The sequence below is a fragment of the Dromaius novaehollandiae genome, chromosome 8, assembly GCF_036370855.1.
Source record: "Dromaius novaehollandiae isolate bDroNov1 chromosome 8, bDroNov1.hap1, whole genome shotgun sequence".
NCBI classification, from domain to species: domain Eukaryota; kingdom Metazoa; phylum Chordata; class Aves; order Casuariiformes; family Dromaiidae; genus Dromaius; species Dromaius novaehollandiae.
The window spans coordinates 35512871-35534597 of record NC_088105.1 but is presented as its reverse complement, the minus strand read 5'-3'; the positions used below and the strand labels follow the sequence as shown (position 1 = coordinate 35534597).

At 40.8% G+C, this 21727-nt stretch overlaps 1 protein-coding gene across 2 annotated transcripts in view; it reads left to right on the top strand.

Moving 5' to 3' along the window:
- The window catches only part of RAB3B (RAB3B, member RAS oncogene family), a 66375-nt gene extending 45307 nt beyond the window's left edge, over positions 1 to 21068 (top strand). For both annotated transcript variants that reach the window (XM_064516201.1, XM_064516200.1), the window contains 3 exons: positions 4982 to 5100; positions 14198 to 14322; positions 18025 to 21068. In XM_064516201.1, coding sequence (XP_064372271.1) covers positions 4982 to 5100; positions 14198 to 14322; positions 18025 to 18212 — 432 coding nt within the window. In that variant the 3' untranslated portion in view covers positions 18213 to 21068. The remainder of the gene's footprint in view (positions 1 to 4981; positions 5101 to 14197; positions 14323 to 18024) is intronic.
- The last annotated feature ends 659 nt before the right edge of the window (positions 21069 to 21727 follow it).

Here is a 21727-nt window from a genome sequence, read left to right as displayed (position 1 = left end):
CCTTGGCAGCAGAAAGCTTGCAGTCTGAAATGCAGCTACTGAAACGCAGGTAGTTGAGCTGGAAAATATTGGCCATCTGGCAGCAGACATCAATAATATTGACTCTCAAAAAAGTTAATAAAACAGCTAGAATTGGAAGGGGGCATGAGAAATTTAACACTTTAGATTACAGCAGTCCAGAAAGGTAAGGAAATGCTAGTTACTTCCCCAACTTTGAGGGGCTACCTAGATACCGTGAGGATGGCACAACAGGGAAGCAGCAGCAGAGAGGGTTGCACGTGCAGTTTGAGAGCGGTGCGTGGAGGTGGGAAGACAGCAGGGTGGTCATGGAGGATAAACAACACTCCCACTGTTCAAGGCAGCAAAGCCAGCGTGGAACTGAGAGGGCTCCATGTGAGCACGACTTTCTTCATCCACGCAGATAGGAAAGTAAAGGGGTCCTGGATGTAAAGGAATCAAGTATGACTGAGCCCAGGATTGGCAAGAAGCCTAAAGCAGGACAAACAACCTGAATGAGCAAGAAATAAAGGTACACCCTCTGAAAGCAGAGGGTTATCTGTCTTGTGGAGAAAAGAGGCTGAGGTGGCCTGTCTTGCTGAGGACTGAGCTGTAGTTGCAAGGAGTCAGATGTTTCCTGACACTTTGATGTCTGACAACTTGATGACCCTATGACTAGTGGGCCATGAAGTCCATTATCCTGTCTCCAAGGGTGACCAAACTTGGAACAAGGTGCAAAAAGCTCTAGCTCAGACGTCACAACGTGACGCTGAACAGCGGGAAAGGGGAAAAGGTTTCTCCTTCACCACAGCTGGTGAAGCCCTGAAATTGTGGCTGTGGCTGGGTATTGGGGTTGACATGCCTCTCTTCTGAGGCTTTTAGCATCTTCCTTGCCTAGATTAAGTATACAGCAGCAGTGGATTGATGCATATATATTTTGTAATTGTTGCCAAGCAGCTGGGCAGCAGGTGACTCTTATATATTATACTTCTTTAAAAAAAAAAAAAAACATAATCCTTTAAAAAATTAAAAGGCTTATTTCTCAGGCTGTTTGTCATATACACTGCTAGACAATCATGGTGCTAAGGGAATTAAACTTGGTACAGATGGGAAGTTTTGGTGACGCTTTATTTTAAACAAAGAATTTGCAGCTGGAAATATTCATTAGAAGAACGTTGGCAGGAATTCTGATTTTCAGATCTGCAGCAAAGAGCATCCAGTGTGATTTAAAAGCTCCAGTAGGTTTCCTGTGCAAGTACCTTGCTGGGGGTTTTTTGAGACAGACAAATGAGCAATAACAAAAAGCTGGTTGTGCGAATAACATCAGTGTTTGGGTGATGGATGTTGTGAGTGGAGGGCATCTGCACACCGTGCTAAAGCATTTAGGTCTTTACTCTTTCCTTGCAATGACCACTGAATGCTAAGCTGTCCAATTTTTGTTTCAACCAACCAACGGTCTTTTTTTTAATTGTTTATATCAAGGACAGGCACATATATAAGCCACAAAAGGACAGACTTTTTAGCATAATAGTGTAGAGATACCTCACCGAGACCCTTCTGTGCTCGGTTATAACTAAGCTAGCTAATTCCTTGTCAGGGACGGCTAAGCAGGCTTCTGGATGCTGCAGGCTCAGGCTCTGCTTCCTAGACAGTTGGCTAGACTGTTAATTAGAGCTGCAGTGGGTTTGCGCTGATCCTTGCCTGTGCCTCATCTATTGCTTCTCTTGTCTTTTAATGAGTTTGTGTTCTACCTGGAAATCTTGCAAACAACTCGGGGGAGGGGGGGGGAACAGTCTGCATCAATTTTCTCCTTCGTTAGATAATTGTCCTACACATCAAACTTAAATGCCTAGTTACCTGAAGGTTTATGGTGTTTTAAACTGATGTAAGGGCAGTTATTGTAAATACTAAAGGAATAAAGCTCAGATTTGGCAGTTTATTTTCTCTCATGTATGTTGAAAAAAGCTGCGTGGGGGGGGGGGATTTCCATAGAAGCTAGCATAAAACTTGGTATGAGTCAGAGGAAAATTAAGCCACGTTATAACTGTCTAAGAAGCTAATATAACCTGAGGAAAAAAATCATTTCAAAGTGATTATTACAAAGATTCAAATGGATTTGGATAAATGCGATTAAAAACCTTTAAGAGGAGATAACATGCTTTGTACCTGTACAGTAAAACAAAGCTAGGAATCTGTCAGTGTCTTGCATGGAGATGAATCATGTATCTCTGCACTGGACTGCACTACTACAAGTGCAAGGTTATGAAGAAACATTACCATGTAATACGGGATGCCTTTCTTTTGCCTTCTCCCTAACCCCCAACTTTTTTTAAATCTGAGAAGGCAGGCACACAAGTGTACATTAACGAATGTGCAAGCTGCCTTCCTTGCCAGGGGAGTGCGTCCTGCCCATGAGAGAACAAGCTATGGGCAGCGAATGCGTGCAGCCCCTCGGACCTCATTTGTACCGCTTGTAGTGGTCCCCTTGTACCACCCGTTCGCATGCCATTCATGAGCAGAGCACAGAAAATAACAAACTGGAATTACTGAATTTCACAATTTTCAGGAAATATAAATTACCAAAGTTTCCTTTGACACAGAGGAAGACTGCGGACTGACTCCAGTTTCTGACTGAGCCTAGGCACTGAGACGGTACCAGCGCCGGCTTTGGCAGCCATCCTGAGATCCCCTTGGGGCTGCGGGTCCATTCAGGCTTTCCAGGACAGCCTGGACGTACATCCTCAGAGCTAACACCTTGCTCTGAGCTTTTGCTGAATTTAGTTTTCTTTCCAAATTATGCTGCGTGTAGCTAGACAGTGTTTCTTACAGTTGCTTAATATCTGATCAGTCTCAAATGCAGAACAGGACTAGGAAATGAAGTTTGGGAGGTAGCATAGCATGGGAATGCAGGTGCGAAACAATAGTTCTGTGAGCATGAGAATTAAAGAAGCCTGACTTTCTTCGGATTTGTGCCTTTTTGGTGGTTGCAATATCTGACAAGATATTAATACTGATTTAGGTCTTTCTCCTAATGAGACATGAAGAAAGCCTCTCTCCTGTGGATTCCTTGGTGTCTTAAAAAAAAAAAAAAAAAAAAAAAAAGCAGTTGCACTTAAACTTTTTTACCCAGCTGGGATATTCTTAAGATCTCTTTTTTCCACTTTGCCAACTATTTGCATGAAACATGTAAGAGTGTGCCTTTGAGATCATTTCTCCTTAGTCAAATTTGATCAAAAGTCATTAGTAGGTTCAAAAGTTGTAATAGGCACATGCACATGTGCGTGTGTGGAGACAAGTGATAAGCCTCGTTTCCTCAGGAAATCAGGCTATAATAAAGCAACTGTCATGTCTCGCTGAATAAACAGACCAGTAATGTTGCTGCTGACACCTATGATGCTTTAAGAGATACAGCCAGGACCTTTGCGGCACAGTTGGTTTAGCTGTTTAGTGGCTAAGTGAGGCTGTGTGTCCGTGAGTAAGGGACAGCCCTTGGATGGGTGTCACTGGGGCTGGATGGGTGATGGGTGCTCAGGCTTCAGGTGCCTCGCTCTGGCACTTCTGGTCAGGAGGGGGAAGGGAAAGGGAGAGCCATTTCTCAGCCAGTGGACCACCGTGTCTTGCAATAAATGCTTACGTTTCAGGGGAAAATCCCTTCTCTTTAGAGATGTGTCACAGAGAACCAGAAAAATTCCCTGTGCATAATGTCTCCACTGGGAAGTTCGCTTGGCATTAGAGCTGTGGATATTCTCAGGGCAGTGTAATAGGCAGAGTCCTTTAAGCAAGCTGCAGGGAGCTTATTTACAAGTGCTCCCTCCCACAGAGAGCCTGTGATACGCTGGTGCAGAGCGATTGGTGATCATTAATGTTTCCCCTTTCATGGGCTGGCTTGCATGTGCCCTGGAAGGGCCAGGGATGTCTTTTGCATGCAGCAAAAACAAGGCTGCAGGTATGGGAACTAAGGAAAGCAGAACTTTAAAGCTGAGTGCAGTCTCCTACCTGTTGTACTACTTGCATTTCCCCTGCACTGTGGTGATCTGCTCTGTCAGATCAGAACCTGACCCTGCAGTTCTGAAAGATGCTCTAAGTATTCTCTCTCAGTTGTTTACTGAAGCTATGTGAGTGCTAAGTCCTTTAGAGAAAAGAAACTGTGTTTAACGCGTGTTAAACCAGCAGCAGTAAATACTTTTAAAACGTGGGGTTTGGAGGTCTAACCACTGTTCATCTCAGGACTGCTCACCTGTAAAAGCAACTGTAGCAATCAATACCTTGTGCTGAGCATGCGCTTTGAAGATAAGGCTCTTTGCCTCCCCACAGCTATTTCATGTAGTTGCTATTTGCTGAAAGGTGGATGAAATGTATTTGTTGAAATGATAGATATCTCCAAAATGAGAGCTATTTTAAGCATATGACTTCTGTCCCTGGTCCACCAGGCAGGTCTTGAAGGAAAGGGTTGGTTAGAAGGCTGTTGATCCACTTTAAATTCATATTCTCGGGTAATTTTCATTGCATCAAGTCCTGAATTGTTGTCTTTAACTTCAGGTAAGAACTGAGTCATCTGCAGCATCCATGCCAAGGATCAATTCCTTGTCCCTGGCACTCAACTGTAGCACTCAAATGTCTTTTGCTTGGTACAGTCCTGGACTGTTTTCCATTGCCTCTGCTTGGAAGTGTCAGCTTTCAGTGAACTCTGCTAATGTTTTATTATTGCATTGAGGCTGAGGCAGAAAAGAGCAATTAAAGAGTTGACATCTTTGATTAAGTTTTTAATTGTACATGTGTCAAAGCACATTTAACAGATCATAGTTGGTGCAAAAGCCCAATTAATGCTAAGATGTAAGTAGAGCTCATTTCAGTGGGAGTAAATGAAAAATTTAAAATATATAATAATAAAAGGTGGTTGCCTGATTTCAGATGTAGGACCTAACTACAGCTCCTCTTTCTGAGAATTGGGGTCTCAAAGCCTAAATATTCCTGTTTGTTCCAGGATACAGCCGGACAAGAGAGATACAGGACCATCACTACAGCCTATTACCGTGGAGCCATGGGCTTCATCCTCATGTATGACATCACCAGTGAAGACTCTTTCAATGCAGTGCAGGACTGGTAGGAAATAAGTTGTTATTGTTCTTAAGTTTCTTTGTTTTTTGGTCAATTGTCTCTTCACAGTTGCTTGTTGAGAACATTTCACATTCCACCCTTGCACTGCTATGCATCACCGTATTCCTCTTCACCTAAACTCTGGGTTAAGTAATTTGGTTTTTTAAGTTTTCCTCAGAGAAAGTTGCACAGTTTCACTAGCCAATTCTTTTTTTTTTTAAGGAAAATTTATAATTCTAGTATAGTAGCATAGTACTTGTTGCTTTTAAAGGTCCATACTTATTACGTATCCTATAATGCATGATTTGGGCTTATTGAGGTTTCTGCCTATGCTGCTAAAGCAATCCAGTTTAACAATGGTTATTCAAGTCAAATCTCATTTAAAATCTAATAGGGATAAATCTTTCCAAAGTGCCTTGTCCTGTATTCAGAATTGATTTTTGGCACTTAAAAGTATAGATACATGGAACAGTATTCATCTCCCCTAACTTCAGCCAATTATAAAACCTAAACTTAGCCATTTACAACTTGTGTAGTTTACAATAATTTTAGTTATAATAAGAGGAGGAAGAGCAAGATCTAGGACAGAAAGCAAGCATGCCCCTTGGAAGGGGCCTATCTGTTACCACTGACTATAGAGAAAGCCTAAACAACTAAGTGCTCAGTGTGAAATGATGGGATGGGGGATGAGAAGAGAGCTATTATATGGGAACGGTGGGAACTTACACCCAAAACTAGACTGTGAGACAGACACATTCTCAGCTATTCTAAGCTCCTCTGGCTCCCCTAACTTTGGTACAAATACAGAAACCAGAAAATGACCTCTAGACTTCCTGATGACAAAAAGCCAGGAAATATTTTGATTTAGAGTGAGAAAAGAATGGAACCAGATCAGTCACTTTAACAACTCAATAGCTGTATCAAAGCTGTAACAAGGCATTGGTACCGAGGCTTCTTTCCTCCATGTTTTGGTGTGCATATGGCTCCCCTTGGAGCCTGTGCCACTTGTCTCTTTCCTCCAGAAGAAACATCCCATCTTACCCATTCTCTGGTCTGATTTTGGAAGCAGAGCTGGGGCCAGATCTTTTTCCTGCTCTCCTTGCCTTCTGGAAAAGTGTGTGTAGAGAGCAGGAAGAACAGGTCTTTCCAGAGGAGCCAGAGCATCCCTGTAGCCATGGGCAGTGCTAGCAGTCCCCATGGGGTAGCTGATGCGAGGTGTTCTCTCAGTGGGGACTCAGTGCGGTGCCCAGGGTGGAAATGTCTGAGCTGCTGGCACGAGGTAGCAGCACTGATAAACAGAAAGCTGGACCTGGTCCTGCCGTGGCATCCTCTTGAAGGGGCACTAGAACTCCTACCCTCCCATCACTCCAGCTCTGAACAGAATCTCTCTGTGGGCCAGAAAGTGCCACTTTCTTTGTATGAGGGCACTGGTACAAAGAACTGTCAGAGAAACTGGCTCATTTGTCTCTGACTTTTCCATGTAGGTCTGGAACATCCTCTGGCATTAGAACAATGGTCCTTGTTATGGCCTTGTTAGGGGAGACTTAGGAGACTTCATGCAGGAAACACAGGGCATGGGGAGGCATGGGAAAGGCTATGTTTATCCTCCGAAGCAGCACCTCAATGACTTCCCCTCAAACGTTACCCTGTTGCTTTATACTGCAGATAGGTTTGATCAGCGCGCAGAGAAAGGCAGTGCAGCGGTTAATGGAATCTCCTAAGTCTGATAGATTGATTTACAGTGATCTCAGTGACCTGCCTGGAGCATGTGACAGCAGCATGTAGGTGACTTTTAAAATTCTTTTACCTAACTCAGATCAGAAGGAGCCTCTCCTGGCAAGCATGCTAGTCATGGCACTGGCTCTCAGGATCAAGCTCAGTCTGACTTTTATATTGAATACCTTTTCCATGTATACTGATATAGGTTATAACTCAAAAATCACAACATGGTCTGTTGTTGGCCTTCTTCCAAGGCTGCCCATTATTAGTTCTAGCTGTCCATTCAAGCAGGGAATCATGATCGTCACATCTAAAGATGCAGTCTCCATTTTTACCTCGTCTCCAGTATCATGATACCATGCAGCAGAAGGTGAACCACAACACTCCTTGAGCTATCCATCAGCAGCTAATGATAGAGGAATATATTTTTCCTTCCTAGAAACACAGACACAAAGGTTTTGACAAAACCTGGTTCCTGCACATGGCACCATCTCCACCTAGCTCAAGTGGAGTCACTGGTTTTAATTGCATGTGCCTGCAAAGGGATTTTTCCCTAAAAGTGCAAGCATGTGAGCTAAGGCAATACCTTTCATTAAACTATAAATAATTTTAGCTCTGTTTCCTGAGGAGACAAGATACATAAGATCACACTGTTCATCTAGCTGACTGTCTGTCTGTTGGTTCCTCTCTAATAACTTTGGTTTACCAGTCTAACAAAATTTAGAAAAAGACTGAAAGTCTCAAAGATAGCTTCAAATAAATTTGGTGAAAATTTGTGACTGGGGATAGGAAATGTCCTAAAAGGAGTGCTCTTGCAGAGAGAGAAGTAAAGAAAATTTGTGGCTGATAGTGGCCACCTGACCAGTCACCATATGTCTGCTGGCGAGCCAGTGAGCAAACACACGGGGTTGCAGCAAGGAACGATGAAGGGCTTGGGAGAGAGGCGGTTCATGGAAATTTTGGGGGGAGGAGGATTCTGGCTTAATTATAAAAATTTTGCTGATGAGTTTTACAAATGCAAATCACGCACATGCTGTCTACGTCAAAGAAGAGCTCCTTTCAGGTGTTTTTTTCTAATTTTTTTGTCATTTGTAACTGCTGTTCTTGAAAGCAGTTGACTTTACCCATCCTTGGAAATGGATGCACAATATAGAGGCCAGAGACAACGCAGGGCTACTGGCTTTGGAGCCCATTATCTCTAACAGTCAGTCAACTTGTAGGGGATTTTTTGCTTGGAATTTTATCAAATCCAAATTAAACACAGATTTATCTTATGTGCCTCTAACTTTCACACTGTTTTTGTTCTACGTGCTTTGCCACGTTTTCTGAAATCTAATACAATGAAAATAAGGTAATATGAGCCACACTGATTATTTTGAAGCATATATAGGCATAGAAAATTAATTTGGTGTTTCTTCAGATCTTTTAGAAAAGCATAGCTCAGACAAATGTCAGCCTTTTTATACACATGCAGCATTTCAGTTAAATATACCAAATTTCAATCTATGAGCTACAGTACTCTGTTTTAAACTTTGTGTGGGTGACATTTAACCTGAAACTTTGTATCAGAAATGGTCTAACATCTGTTCCAACAAAGGCAGTGGTGCAAGGGTGTAGCAATAAGGAAAGGTCAGTTTTGTGTATTTAACTTCTTCCTTTGCCACAGGGGCTGTATGAATATCTCTGCTAAGAGGAACTTGTCAGCCAAAGGACAGAGGTGAACCATCACTGTTGATATTTACTCGATATGTCAGGAATCTTTTCAACCATCAGTTTTAAGATTCAGAGCCCAAATAACCTGGTCGGGCAGATATAATCAGCCTATGGTAGCCCATTTCCTGCCTTTCTGAAGCTCATCTACGGGAAGGGAGATAATGAGTCTGGCTAAGCCAGCATAGCTGTGGCAGCAGAGTCCTCTAGTGGTGATGCACCTGGAGATGCTTTTCTTCCCCACTCTGCGAAACTATTTTCTAAACTTCTGAAGGGACAAGAAATACGAACAAAAGCTTTTGTCTTTTGTTGATGCAGCTATATCAGCTGCTGGCGTTTGCAAGCATAGCAACTATGTATGACTTTTATCTTTTTTGACCATCCTGTGTGTACTGTTATGTTGCAAAAAAATTATAATAGATCTGGTCTTCAGTCAAGAAATGTACCCTCCTGGAAAAGAAGTGTCTACTACTTGAGCTGAACAAAAGCTCCTTTAGCTCAGAGCCTTCATCTCTATTAGCGCAGTCCTTTCTTCAAGTCAAGTGTGAGAGGGTACCAGTGTGTGTAATGATAAACAGGGAGGCCTAGTGCTCCTGCAGTGCTGCTGTTCAGTGCTTGAGACAGGACGGAACAGCAGCAATTGTGATGCATCCTTTCTCTCTTAAGTGTCTTGTTAGTCTAGCTGGCTAGTGATGTGTTTTTCAGTGTCCAGGTACCATTAAATAAAGAATACCATTAAGTTAAACATTTATCATAAATGCAGCATGGTGCAGCAGGTTGGCTGTCATTTGAGACATTGAGAATAAATCAGAAGTACTCAAGAGTTGTTTACCAGCTAACATGAATTAAATCCAGTAAAGAACCTGTTAATCGTCCTGGTTATTTCTGGTTATTCTTGGTTATTTTGTGATTATTAAAAATAGCATTTGTGAATTTCAGTGTTTTTCTGGCAGGAAAAGTTTCAATAAACTATTGATGGGACGAGTATAGTGAGCTACAGAGTGAAGCCAGCTGAATGTCCTTTAAAAATGAAAATATATTTCTCTAAACCAAAAAAAACCCCTGAACAAATGCTAAATATTTTAAATTAAGTGACACAATTTCATCTGATTCAAGTTAATTTGTTTCTGTGGAATCTGATGAATACATTTGGAAATAATGAGGATAAAAGATTTAAGCTTTTGTAAGGAAAAAGAGCTTGCTTTTCAAGGATCTTTTAATTCAAATATTTTCAGGACAAACATAAAAAGGATAATTTTAACTGGGTCGCCCACATCCATGCATGTTTAATGGTCTGTGTATGAGACAGACATGTAAAAAAGGTTGAAACTGCATTTATATGGAAATTGGAATGGAATGAAAAAAAGAATGCTGTGCCCTCAGGTAGAGGGAACAGATATTTGAGCAGGTCTTTTCTAAACTTCCCACAGGTTTTCTTTATGCACAATCTTAAGCCGATTTAACTAAATGTATTTCCAAGCTAACCTGGGGGCAAGTTAGTGGGTAAGTATGGTTTCATCATATTTTGCCTTAACATACGTTTATTAAAACCAAAAAGCTAAAATAAACCTCTGCATGTAACTCATCTGCCATATGATCAGGGGCCTGGGATCATTAAGCAAATACAGCCAAACTTAGGAGCAGGTGTCAAGAGAGTCATCAGCAAGTCAAATACAAAGTGGTACCCCTTCCACTAACTTTTGGCCTTTGGCCATCCCAGTCTCTTCTCCTTGGCTGATAAGAATTTCCCACATGAACGTAATTCCCAGCTCCTAAAATTGCACCCATTCACAAAACCTCGTTATGATTCAAGTTAATGGGCAGCAGTCATCTGCATGTTTTACAACAGGGCATTCTGCAGGCTAAAGCGTGTCCCTTCTTGCTGGTGCTCTGCCGATGGCAGTTTAGTGATTCAGGTTTTTAAGATGCTGTGTAAGCAGCCTGTCAGCATGAGTCTCAGCCCATCTCACTGCTTTCTCTTGTACCATCTCTTCCCACAGAGTTCCCTACAGAAAACAAGCCCAAAGCATGAACAAACTCCTGAACCAGAGACCTAGCACTCCAAGTAAGCTTTCACCCATAACAAGTGCCTTTCTTCTGTTGAGATCCTAGGGGGTTGCAGAGATGTCAAAATTCATAGTTATGACAGAATTACAGGACTGCAGCCTGCACAAAGTCAACTCCCTACCGGTGGAGGGAATTCTTCTCCCTTCCTGACCTCTCTAGCATCTTAGAGCTTATACCCTGTGTCTAGTTCGGAAATAGTCATAGCAGCCTTGCTATTCTCCAAGCATTTCGTGGAGCTCCAAAGTCCCCTCTAAAACTGCCACCAATGTGTATGGTGCGCTCTACCTCTCATCTCTGGCTCGTGCAAATGAGACTGTTTAAGAGCCTCATGCTGTGGCCACACTTGTCCACTCGGGGTATGAGAATATCTTCCGTACTGGTCCTTCCTTGGGTGATCTTTTTACCAAACCCTTCCTATCTCCCGTTTGTTTTGCATCACTGTGAAAATATTTAAGCTAAACCAATTAAAGACACTTCTTTCATGAGTACCCGTAAATCAGAAATTTAGACAAGCTCTTTGGATAGTCTGTGAACCTGAGGTACAGTCTTTCCTTTGTTCACGTGGATCACCCAAACTCACGACAATTATCTTAAAGCAGCTGAGGAAGTTTAATGCATTTGGGAATATTTAGGACGTGGCCTGCTCTCTTGCTCTCTCACTGGGAAAGGTATAACAGACTATATGAGAAGGTGTAAAAGGGAAGGTCTGACATATTCTCCTTACTCCAGTGTGTTGAGAGTACTGTCAGGTTATTTTGGAAGAAAAGGCATAAACGGGCAAAAGCAAAGGTGGATTTTACCTGGTGTTTGAAAAAACTTCTTATTCTGGTTGAATAATAAAATGCCTTCCCTGTAAGGTGAGTGAGAGGGTTAAATGAGCTTTACGGCTTTCAGGCCAGTTTCTAGATTTTCTAGTAGGCTCTTTTGGTTGTTAATGACCCTGGCTTGATAGTTTTCTGTGTATATAAATTAGTGTTTTACACCTCATTTGAAATTGTAATAAGACTGAAATAAACTCAGCACTTGATACTGTAAAGTAAATAGAAAACATTGTGGAAATTCCGCTTTGGACAAGCTAGGCAATTTCATAGAAGGGAAAGAAAAATTGGTTAAATTGAACTTAGATTTAAGTAACAGGTAAGTTCACAAATAATTAGTTGTATTCATTTTTAAGGTGGATCTCTAAATGAGGTTATTGATATATCCATGTAACTGTGAACCTGAGACTATTTTTCTCCCAAACATGAAGCAATAATAACGTGCTTCATCATAAATTTGTGAAATTCAGCACAAATAGGGGATGGCATTGTTATCATGTCACAGAAATACAGGTATTTTTCTCAGTGTGCATATTATACTACTCTGACAGTTATTGAAACATCCCAATTACTCAAGCCTCTTCTCTCCCCCCCCCCCCCCCCAATTTGTCTTTCCAAAAGCTCCTGGAAATTTATTGCCATTCTTTTTGGACAGGGATTAGCTCTTTGACATTCTACTTTATTAAGGACTTTTTAAAATTACTATTCCCAATATAAGTGTAAATAGCAGTGTTCTGGGAGAGAGGGTTTTCACTAGTTTGTACAAAACAGCTGAGGAGGAGGATGAGGTTCTGTGGGAGATCCTTGGTGCTCCTTCCAAGTAATTCTGTATAGATAGCTAAGGTTTGGCAGCATGTCCTCGTATGACCCCCCCTCAGTGCTGAAAAGCTGTTACCCAAAGAGAGGAAGGGGGTCAGAACCGGAGCCTGACTGTAGGTGCTTTGAATTGAACCTAGGGAGACTTTTCTTTTCATTGGCTATAGAGGGAGAGTGGGGAGAATTCGTCTCCCTTGGCTTTCTGTCCATTTCTAAGGTAGTCTGCTTCTTTGATGAGCCTCGAAAAACCCCAGAATACCATATAAGCTTGTCACTTGCTCATATTAGCTCTCATAAAATTAATCTACATGGGGACACTCAGAGAGGTGAAAGTGGAGGAGCCAAAATTGCAGTTGGAGTGAGTGCTTTTCTAGGAAGTTTAAGTTTCACCACACAAAATCTTTTTCTGTTTGCATTTTGCAGTATGAGGCTGGGCTTGTGCAGTGGGCTTGGTTTAGGCTTGTGTTCTCTGTTGCAAACTACATGTGCTTCTTCAAGGCAATTTGCACAGTGAAATGCCCCCTGTTTCACAGATATCCGTGGAGTGATGTGACCAGCTGCTTTATATGGCAAAGGCGAGTAAGCTACTCAAAACTAATTAAAATTTATCATTAGTGGATCAGAGCTGGAGTCTGCTGCTAATTCAGAAGTGAAGGAATTAAGTGCCTTGTTGTTAGGGGAGTTCAAGCAAACTAAACAGAAGTAAAAAATCTGAGGGGAATCCTGGCTCTTCAGGGAAATGCTAGGTTTCCCTGAAACTAGGATGTCCTGTATGGAGGGATGGGTTGTAGGGACAAAGAATGGACCAGAGCAGTGTTTGGAGGAGGGGTGGAGAAGGACCGGGTAGATCACTTCTGGCAGAACAGCCTAATTGCCTTTGGGAAGGAGGGAGTCTTGAAAGATAAAATTGATGATAAAATAATACTGTTCTATTGCTGGCTGTGTGACACCTCACTGAGGTGGATGGGAAGAGACTGGCCCCTCAGGATAAATGTAAAAAACAACTCCTCAGTTTTGTCATAGAAGATCTATAGGAAGGCCAGGTGCCAAATACAAGGCCAAGTGTCCTGGGCTCCGCAGCTGGCTCCACTCCAGTGACAGCACATGAGTTAAGGAGAGCAGTAGAGGTCCTGCTCAGTACTCCTGCTTAAACCCCCTGTACTTGATACCTCTGATAGCGATCTTAGCATTTGTCAACTACTTGCTGTCTGTTGTTGCATCTTGCGTTTTCTGCCTTAGTTATCACTTGATCTAGCTGTGTCTGTTTGCTCACAAAACCTTACCTTGAGCCTATTTATTCCCAAGTTGGTAAATCTGTTTCCCTTAAGCAATTGTTTCCATGTTTCTAGGCAATTTTCAGTCTCCATGGCAGTTTTCCTGTTCAAGCGAAGAAGATGATTTGATGTTTCCATCTGTTTGACTCCCCAAATACAATTTCTTGTAGCATTAGTAAAACTCTGCAGCAAATTTGTTGCTGCAAATGACCATCTTTTTGCCCACTCTGAATTGTTGTTGTTATATGCTTTACAAGACATTGTAAATCTAGTATGAAGTGTGTATTGTACAGCTTTCCCTGTAAAGACCATACCCTTAAGTGGTATAATTGATTGTAGTGCCTCTGACAGATTACAGCTGTAGAAGAATGAGCTTTAGAAGAATGCTTTTTTCCCTAGACCTTAAAAAATAATTCAGTTCAGCTTTTTGTCTAGTTCCCAAGATCTTTAAAACATTTGAAAAGTCTTAACAAGGAACTGTATTGTTGCACAAAGTTAAGGAGTAATGAAATAGAATGGCACTATAAATTGCACTGGTGGCATTCTTGCTTTATGTGTAAGGTTGGCCATTTGTCTTTCAATCTACATGTAGTCTTTGGATGTGATGTTGTGTTTATTGGTATTTGTTTTCATACTTAATATATGATTGTCTTTTGGCACTACTGATGGAACGTAACCATCTTTCTTGTCCTGCTGTAGGGCCACACAAATCAAGACTTACTCTTGGGACAATGCACAGGTGATCCTGGTTGGAAACAAATGTGACATGGAGGATGAAAGAATTGTTCCTTTGGAGAAAGGGAAACATCTGGCTGATCAGCTAGGTACATGTAAAAGCTTTTCTTTTTTCTTTTTTTTCCTCCTCTCTTCTTTTATTCTTTTCCTTTTAACTTGTACCACAAAAACTCCTTCCAGCAGTAATGGCTTAATAATGGCATCACTACTAAGAAGATTAATGTATTCTAGCTAGACATTTTACATTGCTTATTGCTGAATACCACCTTCTTGTAGCGTTGTTGTAGCTGTAATGCTAATGTCTAAGGAAATAAGAAAGGCAAAGTTTGTTTGGAGAGAACAGCTTTTATTAGCTCAACTGAAGGAAAAGAGAAAAAGTTTTCATGAACACAGTCCTGTCTCCAGGTCTCTAAGTACCGTTTAGTCATTTTTAGAATGCAAAAGTTGCTTTCATAGAAGAAAAAAAAAATTGCAACTAAGTAGTGAAAAAGAAAGTTTATAAATGGATCCGTAGAGCTGAGTAACATAAATATTAAAAATATGCTAGGCTTTCCTGTCCAGGTAGGGAAATGACATTACCTTATTGATATGGGATACAAGGAGCAAAACATTTTCATTGAGAGGAAATTGGGTTTGCAGTGAAGATTTTAGAATGAACAGCAAGATGCAGGATATTCATCCCAATTTCTCATTTGTTTATCACTCTTCTGTTATGTATCAAAGCATATGTTAGCTTTTTAATATGAAATCAGGACTTCTATATTAAGTTTTAACTATATTTTCTCCATCTCTTCTAAGAATTCATAGCTACAAGTAAGTCCTGTTAAAATTGACTTCAGTTAAGAGTGGAGATCCTTACAGTGGACATACTGTAAATATTTATTTAGTTTGTAAGAGCAGAGATTCTTAAGAGACTTAGAGGAATCACCATAATCCCCAAATTTATAAAATCCCATACTGTCTTCAATTCTTAAGTTGGTAATTGGAGGGAGCATAATGTATTGTTAAAATGGTGGTTGTGGAGTCCCAGCATACACTGTATACATTGTTATAGTTTAAAGTGTGCCCTTGATCAAATCTTCAATTACAGTTAAACCTATAGAATATGAGTATTCACTACTGGTTATTTTTATTAAGGGAAGGTTTAGACACCCTACTCGCAGACCAGGAGAAAGTATGGCTTTATGCTAGAGACTTTTATGGTATAAACAAAAAGATGGTCACTGTTCCAAAGAGATAAGAGCAAAAGGGTCCCATTCCTGACTGGGACTGTCATGATAAACCAGTAATGAGCAAATACCAATACTAAAAACTCTCATTTCCCATTATTATTATTGTAATAATAATCCTTTATGTGTAAGACCAGTAATGTAAACAAAGACATGGTTAGATTGCAAAGTCTGTTTGTTGCAGAGTTTTACTGGAACTGCTATGCTTAGCTGGACTCTTAATGTTCCCCCCCCCCACCCCCCAAATCATTCATCTGCTTGTTTAAATATGAGCCTGGCATCTAGAAGATGAATCTTTTACGTGTGGGATACTTCAAAACATACACACACACACACACACACACACGCAGCTACCATAGCAACCGACTCCATCAATATAAAACTGTTCTACTGAAGAATTCCCCATTCCGTGCCCTGATCCTTGAGCTTGTCCAACCCACAGTGGAGAAATATATCCCCAGTGCAGAGGAAAACAAAAGCTAGTTACACCTTTGGAAAGTGCTGTCCGATTCTCATTTTTTGGTAGCCTCCCAACATACAAAATACTCTTTTTAAAGGGGCTAAAAAATACATCTGGTTTTATCAGGCAGCTTTTCTCTGTATTGGGTGTGACTATGCATACCACATTATCTGAAATTACTTTGTGTATTATGTGGGAGGGATCCTTTTAATTGATTATTGTCTGCCTAAACTGTTCCCTTTCATCATAGCGTTTCACATAAAGGTTATCCTTTATCATGTTTCTCTAACTTTGTGTGGTGGCATTAAAATTTTTGGGGATATGATGTATTTGATCAGTGTTTGCTTGAAGGGAAGCATTTACATTGTTTAATCTACTGAAGTTATCTTAGCTTTCAAGTATGCAGAGAATTCAGGGTCAGGTCTTTAAATGTTTTTAGGACAAGAATTTTGATCCGACAGTAAGAATACGTGACTATGAACTTTCTAGGAAATCCTGAAGAATATACCCCATCGCATGACTCCCTTCCATTTTTAAATGCCAAGTTTCCCAGTCTGGTTAAAAAATTGTTATCGGCCTGAATGCGGACTAAACCAAAACAACTTCAGTCACAGCAAAAGCTAAACGGATGCTGGGCTGACATATCCTAGTTCTGCTCTCTGACTTCTTGTGCCTTTTACACACTTACCTAATCACCATCAAAGACAGCAAACAGGCTAGACATAACACTTGTCTGGTGCATGACAGCAGCTCTTATTTAGTAATTAGGCAAACATTTGCATTATCACTTTATCCATTATCCCATGATATTTAAAAAGCAATAGAATAGTGTAGATGCCTATTTGTTATCTCACACTTGGCAATGATTACATCTCACAGCAATGATAGCCTAATTGGTTAAGAATACTTCTCTTTTCCCTGTTTTATGTCAGAATCAAAGAAAACCAATGCAGTGCAGAGTGCTCCCAAAGTGAATCACAGTGGGATGTAGCTTATTTCAAAATAAACTCTCCGTATGGTACTTGAGTTCTTGCTGTTGGCAATAAAATAGCTGGTGGAAGAGAAGTAACAGCAGTTGTAAATGATGGTTAATCCTTGAAGCCCTTGGGGATAGAAGGATAAAGAACTATGTGAGCCAAAACAGTGCAGGTAACGCTTCACAGTTCAGCGCACTGCTGCTGGCTGAGGCAGAGCTCCTCTCGCAGCGATTTGGGCTCCTCTGTGGGAGGGAGGCTGGTTGCTGTGTAACGCTGGACGGCAGTATGTATGTCATCCATACCTTGGCGTTACCCCAGCCTTGCTGCTTCCTGCTCAAAAGGGTCAGTGCTTGGGTGTCCATACTCCTTGGACAGCCCCTAGCTGCAGTCATCCTGGATGCTGAAATCACTCTGTAGGAGGGAAACATTTGTAATTCAGCAGTGCTGAAAGGCCCTTGTCAGAACTGGTGCCCTGTCATGATATGTGCTATAGAAGTGGTTATCAGTGAAGAGCTTTCCTGCTAAGCAAAGAAAGGATGGGTAAACAAACAAACAAAAAAAACAGACCCAAAGAAGCAAAGCATTTTGCCCACAAGCACAGAAGCTGGTCAGCAGAAGCAATACAATGAAGATCATCTGATTCGCAATCCTGTGCTTTTCTTACTGATCTATGCTAGTACCAGACAGTAATAATTGTTCCTAGCGTACACCTGGCATGGCCCGGCCGGGGCCTGCAGAGCACAGGAAGGCCCCTCCACACATTGCAGGTTAGTTATTCAGAGCTGTCATGCAGCTGCAGCCCAAGGAATTCTTCACTTCTATCGGTGAAGTGAATCAGAATTTGACCCCTCGTTCTGGATTTATTCAGATCTGTAACGTCTGCAGAAGTATTTACCAAAGTTATGGGAAAGATCCATTTGTGTCTTTGACCCTTATTGAGGCTAAATAGATTTTAGAAGCATTTCTGCTCACTATTCTGAGGCTGTGGGAATCAACTGAGCTTAAGAATTGTCTAATTGTTTCCTTGGAAGGTTTTCTTAAGATGAATTTTGAAAAAAATGGCATTTTAAAAATTATCCCCATATCATCAGTTTTTATTGACTTTTTGCTTTTTTTTTCTCACAGGTTTTGATTATTTTGAAGCCAGTGCCAAAGAAAACATCAACGTAAGACAGGTGTTTGAGCGTCTTGTGGATATAATCTGTGAAAAGATGTCGGAGAGTTTAGAATCCGACCCTTGCAGGGGCACTTCTGGAAGAAGCATGCGACTCACAGACAACCCACCCCCTTTGCAGCAGAACTGCTCCTGTTAGTGACCTTTCTCTTTGAGAAATGTCCCTCTCCTTTCCTGATTAAATTTTCTCTTTTTGTTTGTGGTGGTGCTTTATCATGTAGCGCAAAGGCAGGAATCTCTGTTATAGGAAACTGCTATGTTCGTTTAATGTCCCAGAGTGCTTAATATTATATATTTCCTCATCCAATAATTTAACAAAATGCTGAATAAATATTGTAAGTGCGTCTAGTGTTAGTGTGAATTATGTTGAAGAATTGTATAGTGTTGCAAATGTTATTTCCAAAGAGAATGTTGCATTTTTGATTATAAATTCTTTTACTGCAGAAAGAGGTTTACTTCAACAACAGCGAGAAACACAAAGGTGCTGCTCTGTTCAGCGCCTTGCTATGCCTCATCCTTTGTTTCCTAGAGCCACAAGCGCTGACTACCCTGCAGCTTTTCCGCTGTATCTTGCAGTTTTTACCTCTAGGTTTGGACCTGCCCTCTGCCACTCTCTGATAACTGCTTGACAGTGGATATATTGCAGGATGAAGGAAATGAGGAAGTGGCTGTCACATGCTTAGTTGGAGGCAAAATATGCATGTAAAACTTGAAACAGCAGCATCTCAGACAGATCAAAATATCTGGAGCCAAAATGGGAGCGGTAGTAAATACTATCGCTTTCAACCAAAAGCAATGATGAACTATCAGTTGTAACACCTTCTTTATTTAACGTTTTATCATAGAGTAGCACCTTAGAGGCTTCTTGGAGGATCAGACTTCACCGTGCCCAGGTTTTGTACAAACAGAGATAGCTCTTCTCTAGAGAACTAATTAGCTAAATAATAAAAATCCATCTCCAAAAAAAAGACTCTCTACAGTTTCAGTCAGGCTACCATCAAACATGCTTTTGGAAGGACTTTTGGTTATTGCAAGGGATGAAAATGACTGATTTGATTGTCAGGCTTAGTATACTTCTGCAGCACACTACAGTACCTAGAGGAACAAGCACATTACAACAGGAGAAGGAACCGTGGAAGATGTGCAATGGGAGAGGGTAAGGATATAAGTTCTCTTGCAAAACTTGTTGCATATCAGGAGAGCTACTTGAGCAAGCGTGTGTTGAAAGGCACCTTTTGTCACTGAGACTTGGAATTCAGCAGAAATCTGTGCAAAACTGATGCTAATTTCTTTCTTTTTAATAAATCAGGTTGGGGAGGTTGGTTGTTGGAATATATTAGTTTTTCAATTAGGAAACTTTTGACAACAGTGTACCTGTGTTTTAGGACATTGAGGGGAGAGAGGAGGAGACAGACAGGAGACCCTAACCCAAGGGGGAGGACCAAGAGTGAGCCTGCAAGGCATGGAAGTTCAAAGCCTTATTTGGCCTCATTGCAACAGGGGCTTCCTGCTCTTTGCATGTAAGTTAAATATTAGCTGGAAAGCCAGGAAGTGAAGAGCGGATTCTAAAGCCCCCCTGGGCAATGCTCACTTGAAATGTGGAGGATGCAGCCTGAAGCTTTCCTAATAATGTGAATGTTTTATCCAAAGTAGAGGAGATTGAGCAGGATATTTCGGGGACGTGAGACTAGACCTTAAGTCACTTGTTTGAGTCAGGCAGAGCTGGGGCTTTGACTTCTGGGTTAACCACTCTTCTGGAATGGGAGTTTCATCTGTGGGTTTTGGCTTTTTTTTTTTTTTTTTTTTTTTTTTTTTTTTTTTGAAACACTTTTGGTTCATCCCAATGTGAATCAAAATCATTCTGATGCACGGGACGTTCCACAACACAGGTAAGCCATGCCCAGGTGGTCCCAGGGAAAGGTTGTCCCTGCCGTTTGCCTTCCTGAGTTCCTCAGTAATACAGATCAGGGAATCCTGATCATAGGATGAGGTCATCCTGCTGCTATGTCTGCATGTCCTAGCACTGCTCCCTTTTGAGTCAGAGAGAGGAACATGTGTAATGATGATAATTTTTCTAGTTTTGAATTCAACCACAAGGTATAATTTAAAAAAATAGCGAAGATGTGATTAATAAAACTAAAGTGAAAATGGCAAAAATTAGTAAAAGAGCAAAGACATCCTTTCTGAGTTAAGCAATGGACGTTTTGCTTGATTCTTTGCAGGGAGGGACAATTTTTGCTGCTTACCATGTAACATACTCTCACACTTCCAAAATCTCTAAAATTAAGGCTGTTGTATACAAATTTGTTGTATACAAATTAAGGCTGTTGTATACTGTTGCGTGTGTAGAACTGTACGTGTGTTGGCCACATGCAAAGCTTGGATGTTCTCTGAAATACATGGAGGAACTGCTTTTGCGAATCTGTGAAACCGCATAGACTGCATGCCTCTGTTTATGATCAGTTGTTTGCACATACCAACTCCAAACAGCGACTGGAAATTGCATCTGTAAATGTAGATCAGGCAGATACTGGGAGAAATTTGCTGTCTTTAGGTGCCAATTTGAGAAAAGTTACATGGTTTTACTTTAGGCCTGTGAACTTAACTGGCTGAGACTTTCTGATAGCAGAAAGTGGAGTCAGGTATCTGCCCACTGCACTATCATTTACTGGATCATGACATTTGCAAATGCTTTTGTAATTTTGTTCTGTCATGTTTCAAAGTGTAATAATTCTTAAAAAAAAAAAAAAAAGAAAAGAAAAAAAAAAGTATTCCAGAGAAGAATACAACCATGTTGATGTAGTTTGAATTCATTGTGCTGAAGGATGGCTCCCTTTGCAACAGAGTTTGTATGTTGCTTTCAGAAGTCTTTACTGTGACCTATTTTGGGTGTTTATGATCTAGTACTGAAAATGAAATTTGTGCAGTGCTAGAAATGTGCTTATTGTATCTATACCTCTGACGCTGCAAAATAAAGAGAAATGTAGTCACCGAATGTGGCCAGAGAGCTTGTATGAGCTATATTACTAACATCAGCCAATCTTTTGGATGGATGTCTTTCTAGTGCTCTTAAAGTAGATCAAATTTCTTGGACCTTCTTTGGCAGTAGATTGATCCTTGAGTCCAGCAATCAAGAATCACTGTAAAGACACTTCACTCTGTTTTATTTTGACCAATAAACAGGCAGTGTTGGGTTTCAACGGTAGCAGAAGTGGGTTTTAGGAAAACTTGTGTACCTTGGAAGAAGAAATAATTTCTACAGTAGGGAATGATAATTTGAGCTGTGATGGAATAATGGGAGTACAGGAGCTCTCATTAGTGCAAATAATGATTTTTTCAGCTCAGCAACTAGATAATAAAAAAATGGCTTTAGAGTAAATGACATTTCAGTTCTTTTGTTTTACTTGCTTTTTCTATCTTCTTCCCCTTTTCTACCCAATGTAATTGTGGTTCAAAGTGTTCCAGTCAAATGAGATTAAATTTTTTCTTCTTTAAGAAGAATACAGCTGTATTCCCATCCTAGCAAGCTAGGACAGGTAGGATTGTTCTTTACAGCGTAGCCCAGCAAGAAACTACATGACAGAATACTCTGAAGAAGTGAAAAAGACACTTAGCAATTCTGATCTACCCTACATTGCACACGTGGAGAAATCT